The following is a 21468-nucleotide window of genomic DNA, read 5'->3' as shown; positions in this document are numbered from 1 at the left end:
GACTTAAAATGTTTGGTAAAAATTGGTTTCAATTGCTCTTTAAGTCTCCTTAGGCAGAGGGTTCACTTACTTATTTCCCCCCTTCTGTCATTGTTTGTATGCTATCCTCATTAAAATATGAAAACCTATAAATGTTTGGGAGATTTTAGTTGAAGCAGACAGTTTTTACATCTGTCTGATTTTGACAAAGATCAGCTCCCATTTGAAGGTGATTTTATGCAGAAATGTGAAGAAATTCCTAAAGGTTCAGATACTTTTTCATACCACTGTATGACTAAGACTAATAAGCACTTGGTATGAGGAAGTATTACAGACCTGCAGAAAGCGTGAACTGCGTATATAATTTTAAAAAGAAAATTGAGTTATTTTACACCATAAAAATTGTATGTGATGCAAGGATGTGACAACAAAATGAGAATGTAGACATGTAAACAAAACAAAAAAAAAAAGGATTAGTGTGAAATGAAATGACTTTAAGTTCATTTACCAACGTGAAAATCAACATCAAAATTATTTGGAGTAAATTTGAAATCTGGAAGAAATTTGAACAGGAATTCACATAGATGTTAGCTTGCTAGGTTTTGAATGCTTTAAAAAAATGGCTTTCCATATTTTAGAGTCTAGAGAGGAAGTTAACCATAACCCACACAAACAGCAAAAGGGCATACAGTACAAACTCTATACAGTTCAGGATAGCCTGAATTTAATATTTGAGCCATGAATGGCAGAACTCTAAGGCAGATGTCCTATCTAGCCACTAATGTCAAATTCAACCTTGGTAAACTCAAACTATTCCTAAATAACATGCATTTACTGACACCACTGACAATAGACTTGCTTTTATTCATCAGCGTGTCAAATAGTCTGGGCACTTCATCATTCTGTGCCAAGAATGAGTCATTTCCAGAGAACGGCATGGGTGCAGCACATTATCCTTAATTGTTTGGAGAACAACTACTAAATGTCAGCAACCAGACCCTCTATTCATTGACGTTGTGACTGCGAGTCATTGTCAGATCCGGCGTCACCAGTAACCTTGTAGAGATGTGCCGGAAGATTTACGCAGCTCAATTGGTCCTTTAGTCCAGCAGTGGCCCGGACGGTGACCTTTCCCACAGTTGTTCTTCTCCCATGATGGGCAATGAGCCCCGTAATATGTTTGCGCTTCCTCGCTTTTAGGCTATCTTGGGCACCACTCCAGCCACATTTACCTTTCATGTCATTCTAGACCAGGCTAAATCAGAAATATCAGGCCGACTAAGCACTTTTATTGTTCTAGAGTCCCAATATTTAGGAAGCTAGCATGCTAGCTATGAAAGTAATTGTGCCCCGGGTGCCTTTATGTGGGGTATATTCAGGGGTGAAAGTGGTTAGAATTTCTTGCTGAAACTCCCCGACGTGAAGTTTGCCTCGGAGCCAGAAATTTTATTTTGTTTTGGGGGGGTCAAAACGTCTGAAATGCAAAGAAAACTGTTTTGGTCAGTTATTTCTATAACATACAAAAACTGATTTTCATTCAAAATTGTATTTTTTCAATGATTTGCAAAATAAAAGTTAACCAAAACAGCAAACCCCAACCTCCATCTCCTAATTTTTATTTTCCCTCATTTCCTCACATACGAAATGCCAAATCCTAACTACTTAAGAACATAGGATGTATATTAAAATTGAAGTTAATGTAAACATTTACTTTTTGTTGTTTTTTAATCATAAAGATATAGGTAACATACATTCAGAAAAATAAGTCCAAATGCCTTATATTATGCAGAGTGAAAAGGAATATATTTTGACGATCATGCAAAAATTGACTTTTTTAAATCAATAGGAAATGAATAAGTAGCCTAACATAAATGAACAAATAGAAGTCCAAAGTGCACATTGACAGCTAAGATGTTCTGAACCTCCCGATCAGAGAAAATAAAACAAAATATGATAAATAAGCTTCCTTAACTCTTGCCTTGCTCTTAAAGATTTGATCCATTTTCTGTTGCATTGCCCTTTTTTTGTCGCATCAATTCAACAAACTTTTTTTTTTTTTTTTTTTTTTTTTTTTTTTTTAAATTTATTTTTATTTTTTTGCTGTTTCACAAAACATGCACATTTGAACCAATCAGAGCTAACTATCTCTGGTGATCACATGTCAGTATGTCGGCCAATTGAATGGATAAATGAGTCCAGGCGTTTTGCTTTGCTGTGTGCATTCGCACATTGACGTGACTCGTCATCGTCAGATTCAGAAAACTGCAGCAGCTGGGGAAACCTCCATGCCGTCCGTGGAATAAAATAAATAATAAATATCGGTGGAAACGGATTACGCTACACAAGCCCTTTATTGTGCTTGTTGTTGACACTTGTGTATGTAAATCTGATGCTGGTAGATTGTTTTTTTCTTGGAGATGAAATGCATGTGTGGCAGCTTTGTATTTTATTTTATTTATTTATTTTTTTACATAGAGTTTTGACAGTTGCTGTCATATTTTGGGAATCAAAACACCGTGTACCGGAACAGCATTCTGGCCCTGAATCTTATACTGGAACTGCGTTCCGGCCCTGACTCTTACACCGGAACTGCGTTTCTGACCATTCTGGCCCACTTTCACCCCTGGGTATATTATTATATTACATTTTTTTATTTACAGCCAATTGGTTCATGTGGTTCATTTGGTCTTATGACAGTTTTATGATGCTGCTGTCAAATAAAGTGTTACCGGTTAATTTATCTTGGTGTAACTATCTCATAAAACAGTGAGGACAGCTGCGGCTTATACTCCGGTGCAGTTAATCTATGAACAAATTTGGTGGGTGGCGGCTTAGTCTGGTGCACCTTATAGTCTGAAATAACGGTACATAAAGTCCCAACTACAACATGGGAATTTAGCTCGAAAGATGGGCAAAGGGCAATGCTTCTCTAATCGAGGTATTGATGTAAGTGATCCCATTCATTTTCGTCCAGGCCCTAAGGGAGCAAAGCAATCCCAGACCACAATGACCTCATCGACATGTACTTCATTTAGGAAGTCGTTTCTCAAAATTGTGTTAAAAAATTCGGTAAACAAAACAATTTTAGTGCACAGTTAAGTTACTTTTCAACAGTTCCGTCCTGACTCATGTTTAATTTTATTCAAGAAATGTACACAACATCATTGAATACAAATATTTACATTATAAAGATAAAAAGTGGCAACCTTTTACAGAGATGTGTTGTATTCTATAAACATTTATCGTGTAAGGCATACTTGGATTTTGAAGGTGACGAGAGGTGGCTACGAATGATTGACTTGCCATGTCTAGCACATTATGATGATATGTTATTCTTACATTTTGGCATCGAATATTAAAGAAAAAACACTTTGCTTGGACTTATGCATCCGGTGCAGTGAAGGTGTGACTTTGTCTGAATTTTTAAACAATAAGGCTCCAAAAACAGGGAAAAAATGGCATTCGTAACAATATCACTTATCCGTAAATCTTTTAGAGGTGGATGTCTTTAAACCTCTCAATCTTGATTGCTGAAGGCATTTAATTACATAGAATCTTTCGCGCACGTTGTTGGAGCGTCAACAGAGATACTCGGACCGGGAACTGTCACTCTTATAGGTCATTTGGGAGTCGATACTCGAGCGAGAACATAGCAGCAACCTTTCTGACTCGTGGGTGGGCCTCCTCGCCCACAGCTCTGTTGGGTGAGGGTTCATGGTCCTTTGTTTCATATTGATGGTCTCAAACTTGACATAGCTCTCCTTCTCGAGCTCCTCTGAGTCTGGAGCTGACTCGCTCGTCTTGCTGTAGAGGTCGAAGATCTTGTAGAGCAGCAGGCCGATGAGCGGCAATGCCAACGCGCAGGCAATTCCGCTGATGATGAAGAAGAAACGGTTCTGTCCGCCATCCTCTAAATTGTCCTGTGTGTAAAAATCGATGCAAGGGTCCTTTCCAGTGGCAGTACCTTTGGCTATGAGGCAAACAGAGTATCTAATACCAGGGGAGAGGTCCTCCAGCAGTATTTTGCCACTGCCTGCATTGGTCTCCACAGTTCTTTTGTAGTCATCCTCAACATCTTCACCGTAAGGCGAATATACGACAGTGAGAGGAGAATCCTTTGGTAGCCCCTCTGCTGTCCAGACCAAAACCGCACTGTCAGATGTTTCTTCAACAATCTCCAAGTCTTTGATCATCTTTGACACTTCACCCTTTTTACTTTTTTCATCGGACACAAATTTCCGCCCATCGTTGCCTTGCTGGCTCTTTGCAGGCTTCAACGAACCCTTTTGGGCACTGAGAGTCGTTTTTGGTTTCGCAGGGAGGCCAACCACTGTCGTCTGGACCATGGGTAAAGTCGAGGTCAACACACCTGCATCCATTCCTGGATCAAATGTCCAGTCCGGGCCTGTTGAACCTGTTTTGGCTTCGGGCTTCGACTGAGAGACTGTGGTGCTCATGGTGCCGGCCACTGACAGAGATATATTTGCTATTGCTGTGCCTGCGTCATTCTTGGCTTTGCAGCTGTACTCCCCGGCATCTTTGTGTAGGATCCCATGCAGGCTCATTATAGACCACCGGATGCCGTCCCCTGGTGACTCCTGCACTGTAGAGTCAAGCAAGAAAATCAATATAGAGAACCAGAAGCCTTTTGTTGAGTTATTTTCAAAATCTATGAGGAATAGGCCACTAGAGCATCCATCCGTCCATTGTCTATGTGGTAACAAGGGGCATTAAGCCCTATGGGACACTTAGCCCCAACTACTGATGACCTACAGTACATCTACATCTTTGCCGCTGAGTGCAGGGACATTAAGTCATTTATATAAGGTGGGGCGGAGCAACTTGCTTATTTATACTTGTCGCCCAGAAGCGAAAGTGTCTCTGAGAATGGTAGGGATGGTCTTGTTTGAGAGGGTGGGGCTTAAAGTTTTGTTCTCAACGTGCATTATTTATTTTGTTTGGTGTGCACTATCGAGAGTTGGCTTATTGTTATTTTTGGGGAGGGGGAGAAAACGAACAGGCAATACATCCGACCGTTATGTCAAAATGATCAGGAAGTGTTTCCTGCCAACACTGAACCAGATGGGTGTGGAAATCCTGTGGTTCCAGCAGGACGGTGCCATGGCACGCACAGCGCGCACGTCAATGTTTGTTTTGCGGCAGAGCTTCCCAGGACAACTCGTCTCCCTAACGGGCGATCTGCGTTGGCCCGCACGGTCCTCTAATTTATCACCATGTGACTATTTTTTTATGTGAAATCAGTTGTTTACAATGATCGTCCTAGCACACTGACTCACCTGAAAAACAGCTGTTGCCAACATACCCATTGATATGCTGGAAAGAGTTTACCAAAACTTCAGAGTTCGATTAACTCGGTGTATAGAGAAGAATGGACGCCATCTTACTGATATCATCTTTAAAACTGGTAAAAACTTAAAATTCAAATGTTGTACTAGTTGCAGTTCAAAGAATACATGTATACCTGCATTACTTGGGTTTTAATTGATATTTCAAATAAGCAAGTTGCTCTGCCCCACCCTATACCACAACATTCCTGAGCAATCAGGGATTACATAGCAAAGTCTCTGACATTGAACTTGCAGTTCATCAGATGTTAGTGCCTCATGGAGCCTAACGCTTCTTGTTACCTTACTGCTTGCCCTGTAGCTAGGTGATTTCACTCAAAGGCAGACTATGTCCAGGACTGCTTGCCCATAAATAATCAGAGGAGGGTAAAGTGCCAAAATTTTTACTCAAGTAGTTGTGTGACTTCAATATAATATTACTCAAGTAAAAGTAGTCATCCAAAAAAATGTACTCAAGTACAAGTACAAAGTTATCGATATGAACTGTTATTATACTGTACCGTAACATATTACATAAATACATTAAACCAAAGAAATACAACAACAAAAAATCATTTAATTCTGACGTGAGAAAAAAATCTACAGACATTAAGCATTATTCGTCCAAAGAGCATGAGTGCCCTCTAGTGGAGAAAACATTATTCCTATTATAAAACTAAGATGGTCATATCTCTGCTTTTCCATGGTCAATCGATGCCAAACAAAAACTGAGAGATTAAAATCCTCACTTTCGAGTCATGTTTACGGCGGCGCTCTATGTCAATTCATATTTTACGGCGCTTTAAATACACCACATGATTGAACAGGCCGGTGTGATCATACAGGGTGACCCAAAAAAAAAGTTTACACTCAGTTGACTGCTTGTTTAAAAGCCATTGAAACATATCTAAATAGGTTGTCATGCTTAAGTGATTCATTAAGGTCACTCAATGCAGCTGGTAATCTCTCGTCTCTACAATTCCTGTGCTTCTGCTGAAAATGAAGAAAACTTTAGCTGTACCTGAATTGCTGCGTGCCGGTCTGACACCTACTGAGATTGCAGCAAATCTGAGAATATCCAGATGTGCAGTCTACAAAGTTAAAAAGAAGCTGAAAGATACTGGAGCAGCCTCACGAAAACCTGGGTCTGGAAGTGCCCGATCTGTGCGGACCAAAAAGTTGATTGACAAGGTGATATGTGGCCACCCCAGAGTCCAGATCTCAATCCCCTGGATTATAGCATATGGGCAACTCTGGAGGACTGTGCCTGTAAGAAGCCACAAACTTCTGTGGCAGCCTTGGAGAGGTCCATTGTTAGATCTTGGGAAAAGATGACAGCATCCTACATAAAGAAGACCTGTCAAGCGTTCCGCAGGCGCCTGGAGGCTGTTGTGACACTTAAGGGAGGACACATTGAAAAATAGAGTGTACTGTACATGTTCTTTACAGTAATGTATAATTTGTGATTCAATTCTAATTCTAAGATGAATAAACATGGCATTTAAGTTGTATTATGGCAGTGTAAACTTTTTTTGGGGGTCACCCTGTAGAATGAGTCTGATTGGTAATATGGAGTCATGTGATTATTATTGCGATGTTTCATTGGTGAAACTCATTGAGCCACTGTTGGCGTCTCTGGCAAAAACAGATTAGAATCTAATTTTTAGAATAAAGAGGGAAAGTGTAGCCCAAAGTAGCTGAGTAAGAGTAGTGTTTCTTCTTCAAAAATCTATTCAAGTGAAAGTAAAAAGGATGGTTTAGTAAAACCCCTCTAAGAAGTACATATTTCTCAAAAAGTTACTCAAGTAAATGTAATGGAGTAAATGTAACTCATTAATATCCATCTCTGTCAATCATAGGACACCTATACACCACTAACAAAAAGTCTGTGAGGTCAGGATGCCATCTAAAAATTGATTAGAGGTATCTTGTTATTGCAAGGTTTTAAACAGGATGTTCTCAGAGTTAGAGTGAAATCAGAATGTTGCTACAGGAGTGTTGGAAGGGCTCAGAAAAGTGTACTACAACACTATCAATGACCCTACAACTCGGACCCTCTGTGGAGAATAAAATAGAGTAATACCTGTGTTGTTGACAAGCGATCCATCAGACCTAGCCCAGTAAAGGCTCGGTGTCGGGGAGCCCGTGGCGTCACATCGTAGCAGTACGTTACTACCCAAGGGGGATGTGATCTTGGTTGCTGAAGTCATGACCACAGGCTTGACACAGTTGTCGAGTTCAGCGCGCTGAAAGAGGACGCCTGAGAGGTTTTCAGGGGCGCTGCAGGTCAGGAACAGGTCCATCAGAACCACGGGTGTGACTGCCATTTTGGAGATTTCGATCATTTTGGAGATTTTGCAGTCACAGAACCAAGGGTTGTCTTGCAGGCCTGTTTTTTGTACACAGAAGAACAAGGCCCTTCAATGAACAAAAATGTCACAAAAACAACTGAAAAACCTGTTAGCTATACTTATCTGTTTTAAGTTTTGCTTTGTATTGTGAGACAAAATTTGAGGTACAAATGCAGCTCGGATAAGCCACAGCTAAGTTTTGTTGTAAAATGGTACCACATTTTCCCAACACCCCACGTCACTTACATTTTAAGATGTGATGAAATGGGGTCACAAACACAAGTTATATAATTACTTAAACTTGTCAATGTGCAACCGTATGTTGAAACTAGAAACTGCAATTTCTGGAGAAATTACTACGGGGCTTTGCTGTGAGGAGATACAGATCTTAGCCCCGTCCAGGTTGATTTGGGGAGATTTCGGGGACATTTCCTGTTGATAACAGGTCACTTCCTGGTTATTTGGGGAGATTTCGGGGACATTTCCTGTTGATATCAGGTCACTTCCTGTTGATTTGGGGACATTTGGGGCACATGTCCTATTTATATCAGGACGTTCAATGGAATCCAAGTACATTGGCAACAATAGAAATGACATACATAGCCATCAATGGCATTAATCAAAGTAAATGCCATTGGAAATGGAAATTTGGACGTACATAACTGTCAATGGCATCCACTTACAGATGCGTCCATAGAATCCGAGTACATTGGCATCAATATAATCGACATACATGGCCGTCAATGCCATCAACGTGCATAGCCTTCAATTGCATCTGTGTACATTGGCAAAAATGCAATGTAAATGTCATTGGAAATGAATAGGAAATTTGGACGTCCATGCCCGTCAATGGCATGAACTTAGAAATGCGTCAATGGAGTCCAAGTACATTGGCATCAATAGAATTGACACACATGGCCGTCAGTGGCATTTGTGCACTTGGGCGTCAATGCAAAGTAAATGCCATTGGAAATGAATGGGAAATTTGGACTTAGATGGCTGTCATTGGCATCCCATTAGAAATGAATGGGACATTTTTTGGAAAATTTTGGGGGAACCGTAAATCTTTTCCAAATTCTGTATACAACTTTTATGCCCGTGACCGTCCTGGAATTTTTTATGTGATTTTGTCAAGAATTGTAGGAGTAGATACATTAATGTAGGATCCACAACGCAAAAAGCCCTTTAACCCAATGCTTTCCTCTTCCGTCTCCCTCGCACACTGCTGAACAGTGGCAAAGAAAAACTCTCACGCAGCTCTTTATGTGTTCGTTCTTTAATCCAACAAAAAACTTCTCCACCGAGCGACTTCAAAAAACGTTAACAAAAGAGCAAATGAGATCCAAAAACATAGAGAGTAAAGAGGGAAATAAATCCAGAGTTAATGAGGTAAAGGTCAAAAAAATGTTTGGGCTCCTATCCTTCCTGCCTCTACCAACTGACTCGCCCAAACAGCTCTCGCTGCCAATGTATATCGTACGACGTGACGTTACAAGCCCATCTCACGAAGCCAAACAAACAAATCACAACTTGTTTTATAGAACAAAAAATAAATTATTCACAATTAACATGAATATCTAACAAAACGTTATTTAGGCACCTGCAATTTTGAAAAACATTTTTTTTCTCCCCCATAAAACCCGTGTTTACGGGGGAACGGAAAAATTTTCGGGGCCGTTCAAAAAATTCTCTGCATTGCGCGAAAATTCTGGCCGTTTCGATATTTGAACGGTGCAGATTGGTCAAACAGTTCAGGCTGCGCTGCGCCAAAGAAACGCCATTCCCCTAAAAAATGGAATTTTTCCTATATGGGGCTTTGCATTGCGAAGGCCCATATAGGAAAAATTCCATTTTTTAGGGTTAGGGTTAACAATCATATCATTATATCTGCCTGTTGCTATACATAGCTGGCATAGAAAGATACGCTATTTGTGATAAACGCAGAAATACATTTCAGGCCAAATTACTGTAAATCAAATTTTCCCATTTTACGCATCAAACCAGATGACTGTGTTTGCCAATCACTGTTTGGCAAACTGAAGTCCGTGTATTTACAACAAGCTGTTGTGCGTGCACCTGTTGCACACAATAAGCAAACTCAAATCCCTTTAAACAGATTAGCTGTCCTAACAATGTCAGCCAGAGCATCTAATCTAGCCCTGGCCTTTATTTGTGGTGTGACTACTCACCAAGCCACATCAATAGATTATAGCATTTGCATGTTAAAATGAGTTGAAACGTAGCACTTTATCAGCACTGTTCATACTATAAAGTATTTCCCCCGTAACCACAAAAGAAGGCATTTTTTATTTGTAAGAAAAATCATTTTTATTACATTAATATGTTAAGGTTCCAATTCATGCTCTGAAATCTAGGACTGCTTAAATGCATATATTCGATTTTCAAAGATTTGTGTATACATCCTTTATTTGGCCAATTATGATGTATGTATAATTTAGTATGGAATCAAATGCCTGGAAACAGATAGCAACCAATTAAATGCCTAATTAAATCCTTGATTAAAAAAATATTTATGGCTAATTGAGTTTCGCGAGAAATGATGCATGCTTTGTTTTAAATATTCTCCTCTTAATTAGGGTGATCAATTAACCATATACAATGAGCATGAAAAGCCCCCTCGACTTAATTAGAATGTGCTAATTTGATCGTGTCTTGACGCTTGTAGGTTTGGATAATTAGAACCACTTTGGCTAGCTTAGCAGCAGACTGATGGAACCATGTGGTTGATGTAATTACAAGTGACCTATTCCGGTCGTGACACAAGCTTTGGTACTCACCCAGCACCACCTTTTGAGAGGCATTTGAAGTGACGGGCTCGCCGTTGAACGGGGGCCAGATATCCATGAGGTCCGAGGGCAGGGTGGCTAGTTTGTTGCTGGATAGATCCAAATACGTAATCTTTACCAGGTAGGGAATGGCCTCAGGAGGGATAGCGGTGAGCCTGTTGTTGTGCAAGTCCAAGGTCCTCAACATGGGCATCTCCTTGAGAGATTCCCACGGGAACACTGAAATCATGTTGCCGTCCAGCCTCAGTTCATGGAGAACTTTCAGATTGTAGAAACTTCCCGTGTCTACCGAGGAGATTGAGTTATACGTTATCCACAGGTAGCGGAGCTCCGCCAAATAATAAAACGCTTCCGTCGGCACCCGGCGAATGGCGGTCTTTTCCACGCGGAGCTTGATGGTGTCCACAGGGACATTGACAGGGATGTCGGACATGTCGGGGTCGTTGCATAGCACAGACCTGGGAATATAATTGAAGTTTGTTCAAATGTTTTAATCTAGAGGTGACAAGAATAATCACACTCTCAAAATCATTGGTCTCAGTAGAGGTAAAGAGTTATGACTAGGAGGGCTTGGCAGTGAATGACCGCTGCCAGCCATCCAAGTTAAAATAATTGCCACATGTATTCCAGTCATTGGCAGCCATTTAGTTGAATAATGCCATGGATGAGATCTACAGTATCTTTCTTCTGTACAACATGGATGCCGTCATTATTGTTTTGTCTGCTCAAAAGACCCTACTAGGGTTGTTCCGATCATGTTTTTTTGCTCCCGATCCGATCCCGATCGTTTGAGTATCTGCCGACCCCGATATTTCCCAATCTTATTGCTTTTTTTTTTTTTTTTTTGCTCCCGATTCAATTTCAATCATTCCCGATAACTTTTCCCGATCATATACATTTTGGCAATGCATTAAGATAAAAAATTAATAAAACTCGGATGAATATATAATTCAACATATAGTACATAAGTACTGTATTTGTTTATTATGACAATAAATCCTCAAGATGGTATTTACATTATTAACATTCTTTCTGTGAGAGGGATCCACGGATAGAAAGACTTGTAATTCTTAAAGGATAATGTGACTTTGTATATTGTGACTAAATATTGCCATCTAGTGGATTTTTATGAGCTTTCAGTAAATGATACTGCATCCATTTAACTTCTGCCCAAATGTATGATGGGAAGTGCAACCATGACTGTGCGTAATGGTACATTTGATATATCTTCTCAGCGTTGGTAAATAAAATAGGGTGTTAAGAAAAAGATCAATTACTACCTTTCTTCCCCACATTGCTTCCCATGATATTTCTAATCGTTGAGAGAGGGATTGTAAGGCTTTAGCCAATAAAAAAAAAAAAAAAGACTTCAAAGGCTGCCAAAATTCTCTACTCATTTTACGTTGCTCATAGCTCTATGTATACGTAATACGGTGCCATTATAGATTGAACGTGACAATGCGTGAGTGGGTAGTGCAGCGCATGCGTTATTTGCGTTAAATATTTTAATGTTATTACCGCCGTTTACGCGATAAATTTGACAGCCCTACTTTAAGCCAAACTAAAGACTCTGGATGAGTGTCAGACATTTTGTCTGTAACGTTAAATACAATTAGAAAACGATTTAATTTTTTAAAAATGTGTATATATATATAATATTTAAAAAAGCATGTCCGATATTTTTTTTGCCGATTCCGATACTTTGAAAATGACGTGATCGGACCCGATTGATCGGGATGCTGATCGATGGGGACATCTTTAGACCCTACTATCTTAAATAGTGTTGTCAGAAGCGATACGACACTAAATTATGTCATTGGTATCGGGTAGTAGTAAGAAATAGTGCTGATGCTATGCAATATGCTTTCGAGATCTGGGGGCCGTTTGTTTACATGGTGACTCTCCGAGAATACGAAAAATTTCAAATTTGCATTTGCGTCTCCATTTGATTCCGCATGAAAATGTAGTATTCATTCCAGGCCCTAGGGGGCAGTGCAGATTTACTGGGTGACATAATGATGCACTTTGACCCCACCAAGCTCCCTCAGCCCGGAAAAAAATATCCCCGCCCACTCGAAGCAAGGTCATTTTTCTTTTGTTCAAAAAGGCACAAAAATTGAAACGTTCAACATATTTTTTAAAAATATTATTAAAACTAAAACAGTAAATTAAAGCCGACATTCCGCCATATTTGCTGTTTTTAATGTTTAGTAGCACCGCTGCGCGCACGCCCAATGTGACGTGTACGAGTGCTGACGTTAACAGCGCGGTCTCGCGCCGCAGGAGTCTTTGATATGCATGCCGAGGAAGCCCCCCTCAACCCCCCGCAATCGGATTCTTCCACTTTGGAGGCAGGATTCAGAATTTTTCGTCTTCGCCGACACCATATGCACGCGAGGCGAGTCCGCAACTCAGTCATTGCGTCTTTGTGTCGCAGAGTCGCCATGTAAACTGCCTCCTAGTTTAGTCACACTAGCCAAGATGGCTGCCAGCTACACACACTGCTGTAAAAAGAGCGCTTATTACCCTTCAAACTACGATAATAAGCATCCATTCGTATGGCTTACAGTCATTATTCTGCTGTGAACTTTAATTAGGTCATCACAAGTAGACGACCAATCCATTTGAAATGGGTTGGACTTCTTGTAGGGCTGGGACGATTCGCTTTTGACACGATACAATCAATATTCTGATTCCTGTGTGGCGGTCCAATACGCGTAGGCGGATCTACTATTCAGGCGAAGTAGGCGATCGCCTTAGACCCCCAACCAGTAGGGGGCCCACAACCAGCTGCCCTTGCCCCAACGAGCAAGGGCTTAGGCCACCGGAGTCAGCAGCACCCCAAACTATTCGTCATGTATAATTATGTCACCATACCAAACAAACAAATAACAAAAAAAGAAAGCCATTTGAATGCTGCATTTATATTCTCTCTCCCACACACACGCACTACAATGGACTGTTCCATGATGACGAACTGAGTATCAGTCGCTTAGCTTCATTTAGCACCGTTTAGCTTCGCTTAGCTCCGTTTAGCATCGCTTAGCTGTTCGTTAGCGTCACTTAGCTTTCCCGCGGTTTTCACGCCTCTAAGCTCGCTATTTTTACAGCTCACTTGCTACTTTGCACGTCTGCTATCGTTTATTTCGCACACATGAGCGAACGTGCTCTCCATGAGAGCCAAAATGCAGTGAGGGAGACATTGAGAACAGGCCGCTAATGCCTCTTTTAACTTTCTTCTTCTTCACACTGAACATAAAATACACGACAGCACACCCTGTGGCAAAACAATGCAGTGCAGTTCCAATCAGTCATACAATAACACTCAACAGCTGGTAAACAGCATTTGCTAACGAAAAAAAACTTTAAATCTATTAGTGACACCACAAGCAATGACGAAGAATGTTTTTTACGGAGTGTGAAGCTTTCGGTTAGCGGCATAGAGAACGTACCTCTGGTGAACATTTCAAAATAAAAGCACATCATGTTCGTCATATAAATAACGATTTCTTGAGTTCATCCCACATACTTCAGAATTAATATTATAATATGTAGAGTAAATACTACAGAATACAGATTCCACACTAAGAATAGCTTTCAAATGACACTCTTTATGACAAATATGATTTGTAATGAATAATTATTATAATTATTATACTACTATTATATATAGTAGTATACTATAATGATAATGCTAGAAATGTTTTTTAAGAATTGTTTTGAATAACGTTGGAAAGGCAAAGTCAGTGTTCTGAATATGTTTACTTTCCATTCTTTTGCACTAGTAAATGCTATCAGCATCTAACCTGATTGTTTATTTGTGATTATTGTTATTTACATGATTATTTGTATTTTGATAAAGAATTTAAGTGTTCCAAAATAGTTTTGTGAATTAATAAGCGTCAACAATAATTTCATTGCTAAATTAGTAAAAAAAAGAAAATTATTAGATTAGTTGACTAATCGTTAAACTAGAGAAAATTTGTCATTTAGGACAGCCCTAGTGTACCGGAACATATTTCCTCTACACCCTTCTCACCTTTTTAACCCCTGACCCATGAAGAGGGCCCCTGGATATGTTGTCCTTTGGCCCCAAAATTGCCAAGTCCGCCCCAGCCAATACGTATTGCAATACTTCAAATATGGCAACATATTACCTTTTAAAATTTATAAAAACACATAGGCATGTACCTCCATTTAAACTAGATGCTATTTGACATTTTTTCTTACATGTTACTGTCCCACTGAATTACTTTTAAACAAGAATAATGTAGAAAATTATTTGTCTTTATTAAATGCTTCATTGAGTCAGTCCACTCAAATCTGCTCATGCTGCTCACTTACACACACAATAACTAGCCACCCACACTACTGGTAGTGTTTAAACAAGCTCAATGATGTGGCATCTTTCAAGTATAGCGCTCCCAGGCTTCTCTAGCAACATCATAGCCTCAATAGCTGTCACTCATCGTTGACTTTAACAAGCAATCTTGAGCGCTGCAGACCAAGAAAAGCAGCAGGACGGAGAGTGATTGGATCGGAACATCTCTAGTTTGTTGGCCTTTGTGGTCAGTGCTGTGTTGGCGCAGCACATTAGAAGTATCTAATGTATAGCTACTCATAAAAACTACGGCTGTCAAACGATTAAAAATTTTAATCGAGTTAATCACAGCTTAAAAATTAATTAATCGCAATTCAACCCATCTCTAAAATATGTCATATTTTTCTGTAAATTATTGTTGGAATGGAAAGATAAGACACAAGACAGATATATACATACAACATACTGTACATAAGTACTGTATTTGTTTATTATAACAATAAATCCACAAATGGCATTATTAACATTCTTTCTGTTAAAGTGATCCACGGATAGAAAGACTTGTAGTTCTTAAAAGATAAATGTTATACAAGTTATAGTAATTTTATATTTAAACCCCTCTTCATGTTTTCGTTTTAATAAAATTTGTACAATTTTCTATCAAAAGTAGAGTTAATATAATAATAATAAAAAAAAAAAGAAGAAGAATAGAGTGACCAAAGTCTGAGAAGGTCATATGTGTATTTTGCATAGCTATTTTGATTTGGAATGCCAATTCACTTTGCATTGTTGTTTAACTGTGTGAGAATAGGGCCTCATTACTACAGACTGAAGTGCTTTTTGTGAACATTATTTTTTTTGAGAGATAGGAATATTATTTTTGTTGTGCTTTCACTAAATGATACTTATGTTTGTTGTGAAGGGAGTTGCCGAAGCTTATGCCAATAAACGGCGCGGTCCACAGAACGCCTGTGTCCACTCGCCTTTATAGCATATATATCTCTGTACATATCTTACCCAAAATACAACGAGAGACACATAATAGCCACTAAAAGAAAGAAAACTTACAGAAATATGTGTGGAGCACAAATAGCACAATGCAACAGCATAAACGTCTCACAACTACTGATTCTCCCACTGTTAGAAGGAATAACATTAGTATGGAACGGCGCTGCCCCCAAGCGGCCGGTGGCATTCTCTTCACTCTTAATGTCCATAAACGGCGTCATTGTAATCTGTTTGAGGCAACGCGTGAGCGGGTCATTCAGTGCATGCGTTAATTGCGTCAAATATTTTAACGTGATTAATTTAAAAAATTAATTAATGCCCATTAACGCGATAATTTTGACAGACCTAATAAAAACGTATCGTAACTCGGATCATGAGATAAAGGATCGCGAGTAAGAGTTAAAAAAGCAAACAAACATTTGTTCTTTCTCTGGCCAAGATGCACCCTCCCACCAATTGTTTTGCCACTAATAGGCGTCCAAACTATTAGAACAGGAGGTTTAGCAGTGAATGAACGAACTTTAAATGGATTGGACATCTAGCGCTGTCAATGGCAGGCAATGAGTTAGGAAATGTCTAAACGAGTCATTATTGCAATGCATATATATATATAAAAAAAAAAAAAAGTATCACTATTGGCATCGGTCAATACCACACAGTCAGGTGTCCAAATCTGTATCGAGAACCAAAAAGTGATGTCAGTTAGGGCTGCGGCTATCAATTACTTTAGTATTCGATTAATCGATGAACTAGTTAGTTCGAATAATCAGATAAGGAACATAAAAAAATTAAAATACCTGAGCTGAGCCTCAAACGGTATAAAAAATAAATAAATAAAAATTAGGAAGTACAACAAAAGAACAATTGGCTAACTTACATTGCAAAAGTCCGCTAGCTTAAATGCTATACAATGCTAACTTTTTTTTTTTTTTTAAAGAATGCACATATCCCCCCCCCCCCAAAAAAAAAATAAAACCGGCTAAATATACCTACAGTGGGGCAAATAAGTATTTAGTCAACCACTAATTGTGCAAGTTCTCCCACTTGAAAATATTAGAGAGGTCTGTAATTGTCAACATGGGTAAACCTCAACCATGAGAGACAGAATGTGGAAAAAAAAAAAAAAAAGAAAATCATTGTTTGATTTTTAAAGAATTTATTTGCAAATCATGGTGGAAAATAAGTATTTGGTCTATACCAAAAGTTCATCTCAATACTTTGTTATGTACCCTTTGTTGGCAATAATGGAGGCCAAACGTTTTCTGTAACTCCTCACAAGCTTTTCACACACTGTTGCTGGTATTTTGGCCCATTCCTCCATGCAGATCTCCTCATGAGCAGTGATGTTTTGGGGCTGCCGTTGGGCAACACTGACTTTCAACTCCCTCCTCACCCTGTGGCGTCAAAATAATAACAAGAACGGGGAGCAAAAATCCCAGAACCACACGGGGGGACCTAGTGAATGACCTACAGAGAGCTGGGACCACAGAAACAAAGGTTACTATCAGTAACACAATGCGCCGCCAGGGACTCAAATCCTGCACGGCCAGACGTGTCACCCTGCTGAAGAAAGTACACGTCCAGGCCCGTCTGCGGTTCGCTAGAGAGCATTTGGATGATCCAGAAGAGGACTGGGAGAATGTGTTATGGTCAGATGAAACCAAAATAGAACTTTTTGGTAGAAACACAGGTTCTCGTATTTGGAGGAAAAAGAATACTGAATTGCATCCATACCCACTGTGAAGCATGGGGTTGGAAAACATCATGCTTTGGGGGTGTTTTTCTGTAAAGGGACCAGGACGACTGATCTGTGTAAAGGAAAGAATGAATGGGGCCATGTATCGAGAGATTTTGAGTGAAAATCAGCAAGGGCATTGAAGATGAGACGTGGCTGGGACTTTCAGCATGACAATGATCCCAAACACACAGCTAGGGCAACAAACGGGTGGCTTCGTAAGAAGCATTTCAAGGTCCTGGAGTGGCCTAGCCAGTCTCCAGATCTCAACCCCATTGAAAGTCTGTGGAGGGAGTTGAAAGTCAGTGTTGCCCAACGACAGCCCCAAAACATCACTGCTCTAGAGGAGATCTGCATGGAGGAATGGGCCAAAATACCAGCAACAGTGTGTGAAACGCTTGTGAAGAGTTACAGAAAACATTTGGCCTCCGTTATTGACAACAAAGGGTACATAACAAAGTATTGAGATGAACTTTTGGTATAGACCAAATACTTCTTTTTCACCACGATTTGCAAATAAATTCTTTAAAAATCAAACAATGTGATTTTCTGTTTTTTTTTCCACATTCTGTCTCTCATGGTTGAGGTTTAACCATGTTGACAATTACAGGCCTCTGTAATATTTTCAAGTGGGAGAACTTGCACAATTAGTGGTTGACTAAATACTTATTTGCCCCACTCTATAAACTAAATTAGGAATCCATTAAAAAAAACATTAGCTCTAACAAAAACTGAGCTTATGTTGGTCTTAACAGGGAGCAGCTGGATTCAGCCATGTGAAATGAGTTATGTCATATTCACTGCTGCCACTAGAGGGCAGTCTATCCACTCACATCAATAAAACTAAAGGCAAACAGTTTCAAAATCGAATGTTTTTTTTTCCTAATCGAATTACTCGATTTAATCGATTAATTGTTGCAGCACTAGTAACGTCATGATCATCATAACTAGTGAGTCAGTTAACGTTCATACACTGTTTCATTTAGCATTCATGGATTAGGATTTTGTCATTTTCCATCTCAATTAATAAATCACATATGAAACACATTGAGCATTCATAAAGAACCTTTCAATTTATATTTGAAGATGAACACATTTAAGATGATTAAGATTTACTTTCATGCTTGAGCTACTTATTCCCTACATTGTCTGTCACAGGCAAGCGTTGCAACACAGCGGGATAGATCTTGAGATCGTTGCTAATTAGTCATGTCTCAGGGATTATTAGAACCTTATCACACCTGTAAACACGCAATATATGAATGCCTATTTTTGCTCCCCACAGTGAGTTTTGTTAGGCTGAAATTTAATTATCCCCATATCACAGATATTTCTGATAAACCTGTGTTGAACAGTGTTCACTAAAAAACTGTGTAAACATGAAAAGTTGAAGAAGAGTTACCTGGTTCCCGACCCATCGCTGCGTCCATGAAAAACACAAGAGCACTGGGACGGACAGAAGGGACAAACCGTGTTAAGGCAGCATATCAACACCAAGGTCCGTAGGATCTGATGCATGATTTCTCTGTGAGGAACCAAAAAAGTCATGTGGAGGAGGGATTGGGGAAAAAGACATTGGGATTCATTAGAAGATCCGAGGATTCCTCCCGAAAACCAAACGGAGAATAAAGAAAAGCGCTTTCAAAGTCCATAAGCGTCGGCAGGCTGGCGATGGACACACAGTACAGGTCACCTGTGAGATACTAATCGCACTCCTCCCATCCTTGCCAAGATTAGCAGAGGATTTGTTTGGGCTGTAAAGGGTCACGCAAGCTCGACAGCAGGCCCTTTAATCGCTAATCGGCCACTTCCAGAAAGGGTTCCCTTTGCGTGATTCCCACCAGGCCTTTGCAGATTCCCTCTCCGGATGGTTTTTTTGGACATTGTTGGCTGTCTTGTACCAGATTACAATAACTGTAACTTATTCAGAGTTTAGGAAGATCGTAGACATTTCAGTTAGAGGCCAAAATTCTGAAGAATATTCATCCAAAGTTGCAGCAAAATGGCTTATACCTGACATGGCTCGGTGAACAACCAAATTATACTGTCATATCTGTCTGTGTGCCAGATGTTTGCAAGCATTCTGTCTGGCAGTAGGGTGCAAAGTGTAATTTTGGATGTGATTTATTGTCTGACTGGCCCCGTCGCTTACGACCAAAGGTCAATGTCATCCTGCTTCTTCTTTAACACCATACACATAAACTCATTAGTATTGTTATCACCTTAATCACTGCCATTGACGACAATAAACGACCAATTCATTTTGAATTGGAAAGGTTTTCTGAAAAGGCGGGGTTTAAATTTTGTGGCAGGGAGGACAAAACCTGTTGATGACCCCGAAACGCAGTGTCAGCAATAAAATTAATTTACGATATACACTCACCGGCCACTTTATTAGGTACACCATGCTAGTAACGGGTTGGACGGTTGGACCCCCTTTTGCCTTCAGAACTGCCTCAATTCTTCGTGGCATAGATTCAACAAGGTGCTGGAAGCATTCCTCAGAGAGTTTGGTCCATAATGACATGATGGCATCACATAGTTGGTGCAGTTTTTTCAGCTGCACATCCATGATGCGAATCTCCCGTTCCACTACATCCCAAAGATGCTCTATTGGATTGAGATCTGGTGACTGTGGAGCCATTTGAGTACAGTGATCCCATTGTCATGTTCAAGAAACCAGTCTGAGATGATTCCAGCTTTATGACATGGCGCATTATGCTGCGAAAGTAGCCATCAGGAGTTGGGTACATTGTGGTCATAAAGGGATGGACATGGTCAGCAACAATACTCAGGTAGGCTGTGGCGTTCCAGCGATGCTCAATTGGTACCAAGGGGCCCAAAGAGTGCCAAGAAAATATTCCCCACACCATTACACCACCACCAGCAGCCCGAACCGTTAATACAAGGCAGGATGGATCCATGCTTTCATGTTGTTGACGCCAAATTCTGACCCTACCATCCGAATGTCGCAGCAGAAATCGAGACTCATCAGACCAGGCAACGTTTTTCCAATCTTCTATTGTCCAATTTCGATGAGCTCGTGCAAATTGTAGCCTTATTTTCCTGTTCTTAGCTGAAAGGAGTGGCACGCGGCGTGGTCTTCTGCTGCTGTAGCCCATCTGCCTCAAAAATCGACATACTGTGCATTCAGAGATGCTCTTCTGCCTACCTTGGTTGTAACGGGTGCTTATTTGAGTCACTAGCCACGTTTACATGCTGACTTTTATTCACACCGATTCAAATCATTCCGAATGGAAATTTCAGATCAGCTGTTTACATGTCACTTCATCTATTCCGATCCAGCGTTTACATGTGACTGCCTTTATTCCGAAAGGACGTTTGACAACTGCCGTCTGACATGCGCAGATTAATCAAAACAAAGCGTCACGTTGCAAAACATGGAGATCGATCGTCGGAGTGCTGCTGTTTTAACTTTAACCCACTTGTTGTGTTTGTGGGGTCGTATCCGCTTCTGCTGTTTTGCTCTTTTGCCTTGTAGTAGCCGGTTTTCCACCGGTTTCTAATCTGGTCAACGCTCCGGTCTATTCCGGCTTCGTGTAACCTCTCGTGAACTTTTTTAAATAGTTCACTGTTCCTCGTTTTACGCCCATCTAAGCGAGCTTGTGGTTAGTGTATCTTGTGGTTAGTGTATCTTGTGGTACGTGTTAGGGTTTAGGGTTAGGGTTTTTTTTAAGTAGAGTGGATGTCGCATCCCCGTACCGGTGCTCTATTTTCGGCTTAGACTCGAGCAGCAGAGTTCGATGACTGGATGGAGCCCTGGTGGCCAGGAGTCTTGCGTCATGCTTTAATTCCATTGGCGTAGTCACCTGCCACTCAAACATGCCGGAAGTAGCGTTGAAGTTGCATCTTTGTGTCAAAATGATTCAATCGAAAAAAAGTGCCTTCAAAACTTTTTCCA

General features: G+C 40.2%; 1 protein-coding gene across 1 annotated transcript; it reads right to left on the bottom strand.

Annotated features, from left to right (window-relative positions):
* Window positions 1-2178: 2178 nt before the first annotated feature.
* lrit3a (info leucine-rich repeat, immunoglobulin-like and transmembrane domains 3a) lies at window positions 2179-19254 on the bottom strand. Its single transcript, XM_057849343.1, has 4 exons — window positions 18949-19254; window positions 10474-10940; window positions 7408-7713; window positions 2179-4582 (listed from the first exon to the last, which is right to left on the bottom strand). The coding sequence occupies exons 1-4, from the start codon at window positions 19092-19094 to the stop codon at window positions 3558-3560; spliced, it is 1944 nt and encodes a 647-aa protein (XP_057705326.1). The 5' UTR covers window positions 19095-19254; the 3' UTR covers window positions 2179-3557.
* Window positions 19255-21468: the final 2214 nt, after the last annotated feature.

This window comes from Corythoichthys intestinalis, chromosome 11, assembly GCF_030265065.1.
Source record: "Corythoichthys intestinalis isolate RoL2023-P3 chromosome 11, ASM3026506v1, whole genome shotgun sequence".
In the NCBI taxonomy this organism is placed as follows: Eukaryota; Metazoa; Chordata; class Actinopteri; order Syngnathiformes; family Syngnathidae; genus Corythoichthys; species Corythoichthys intestinalis.
Note: the sequence above shows the minus strand (reverse complement) of the source record. Positions and strands in the feature narration are given on the sequence as shown.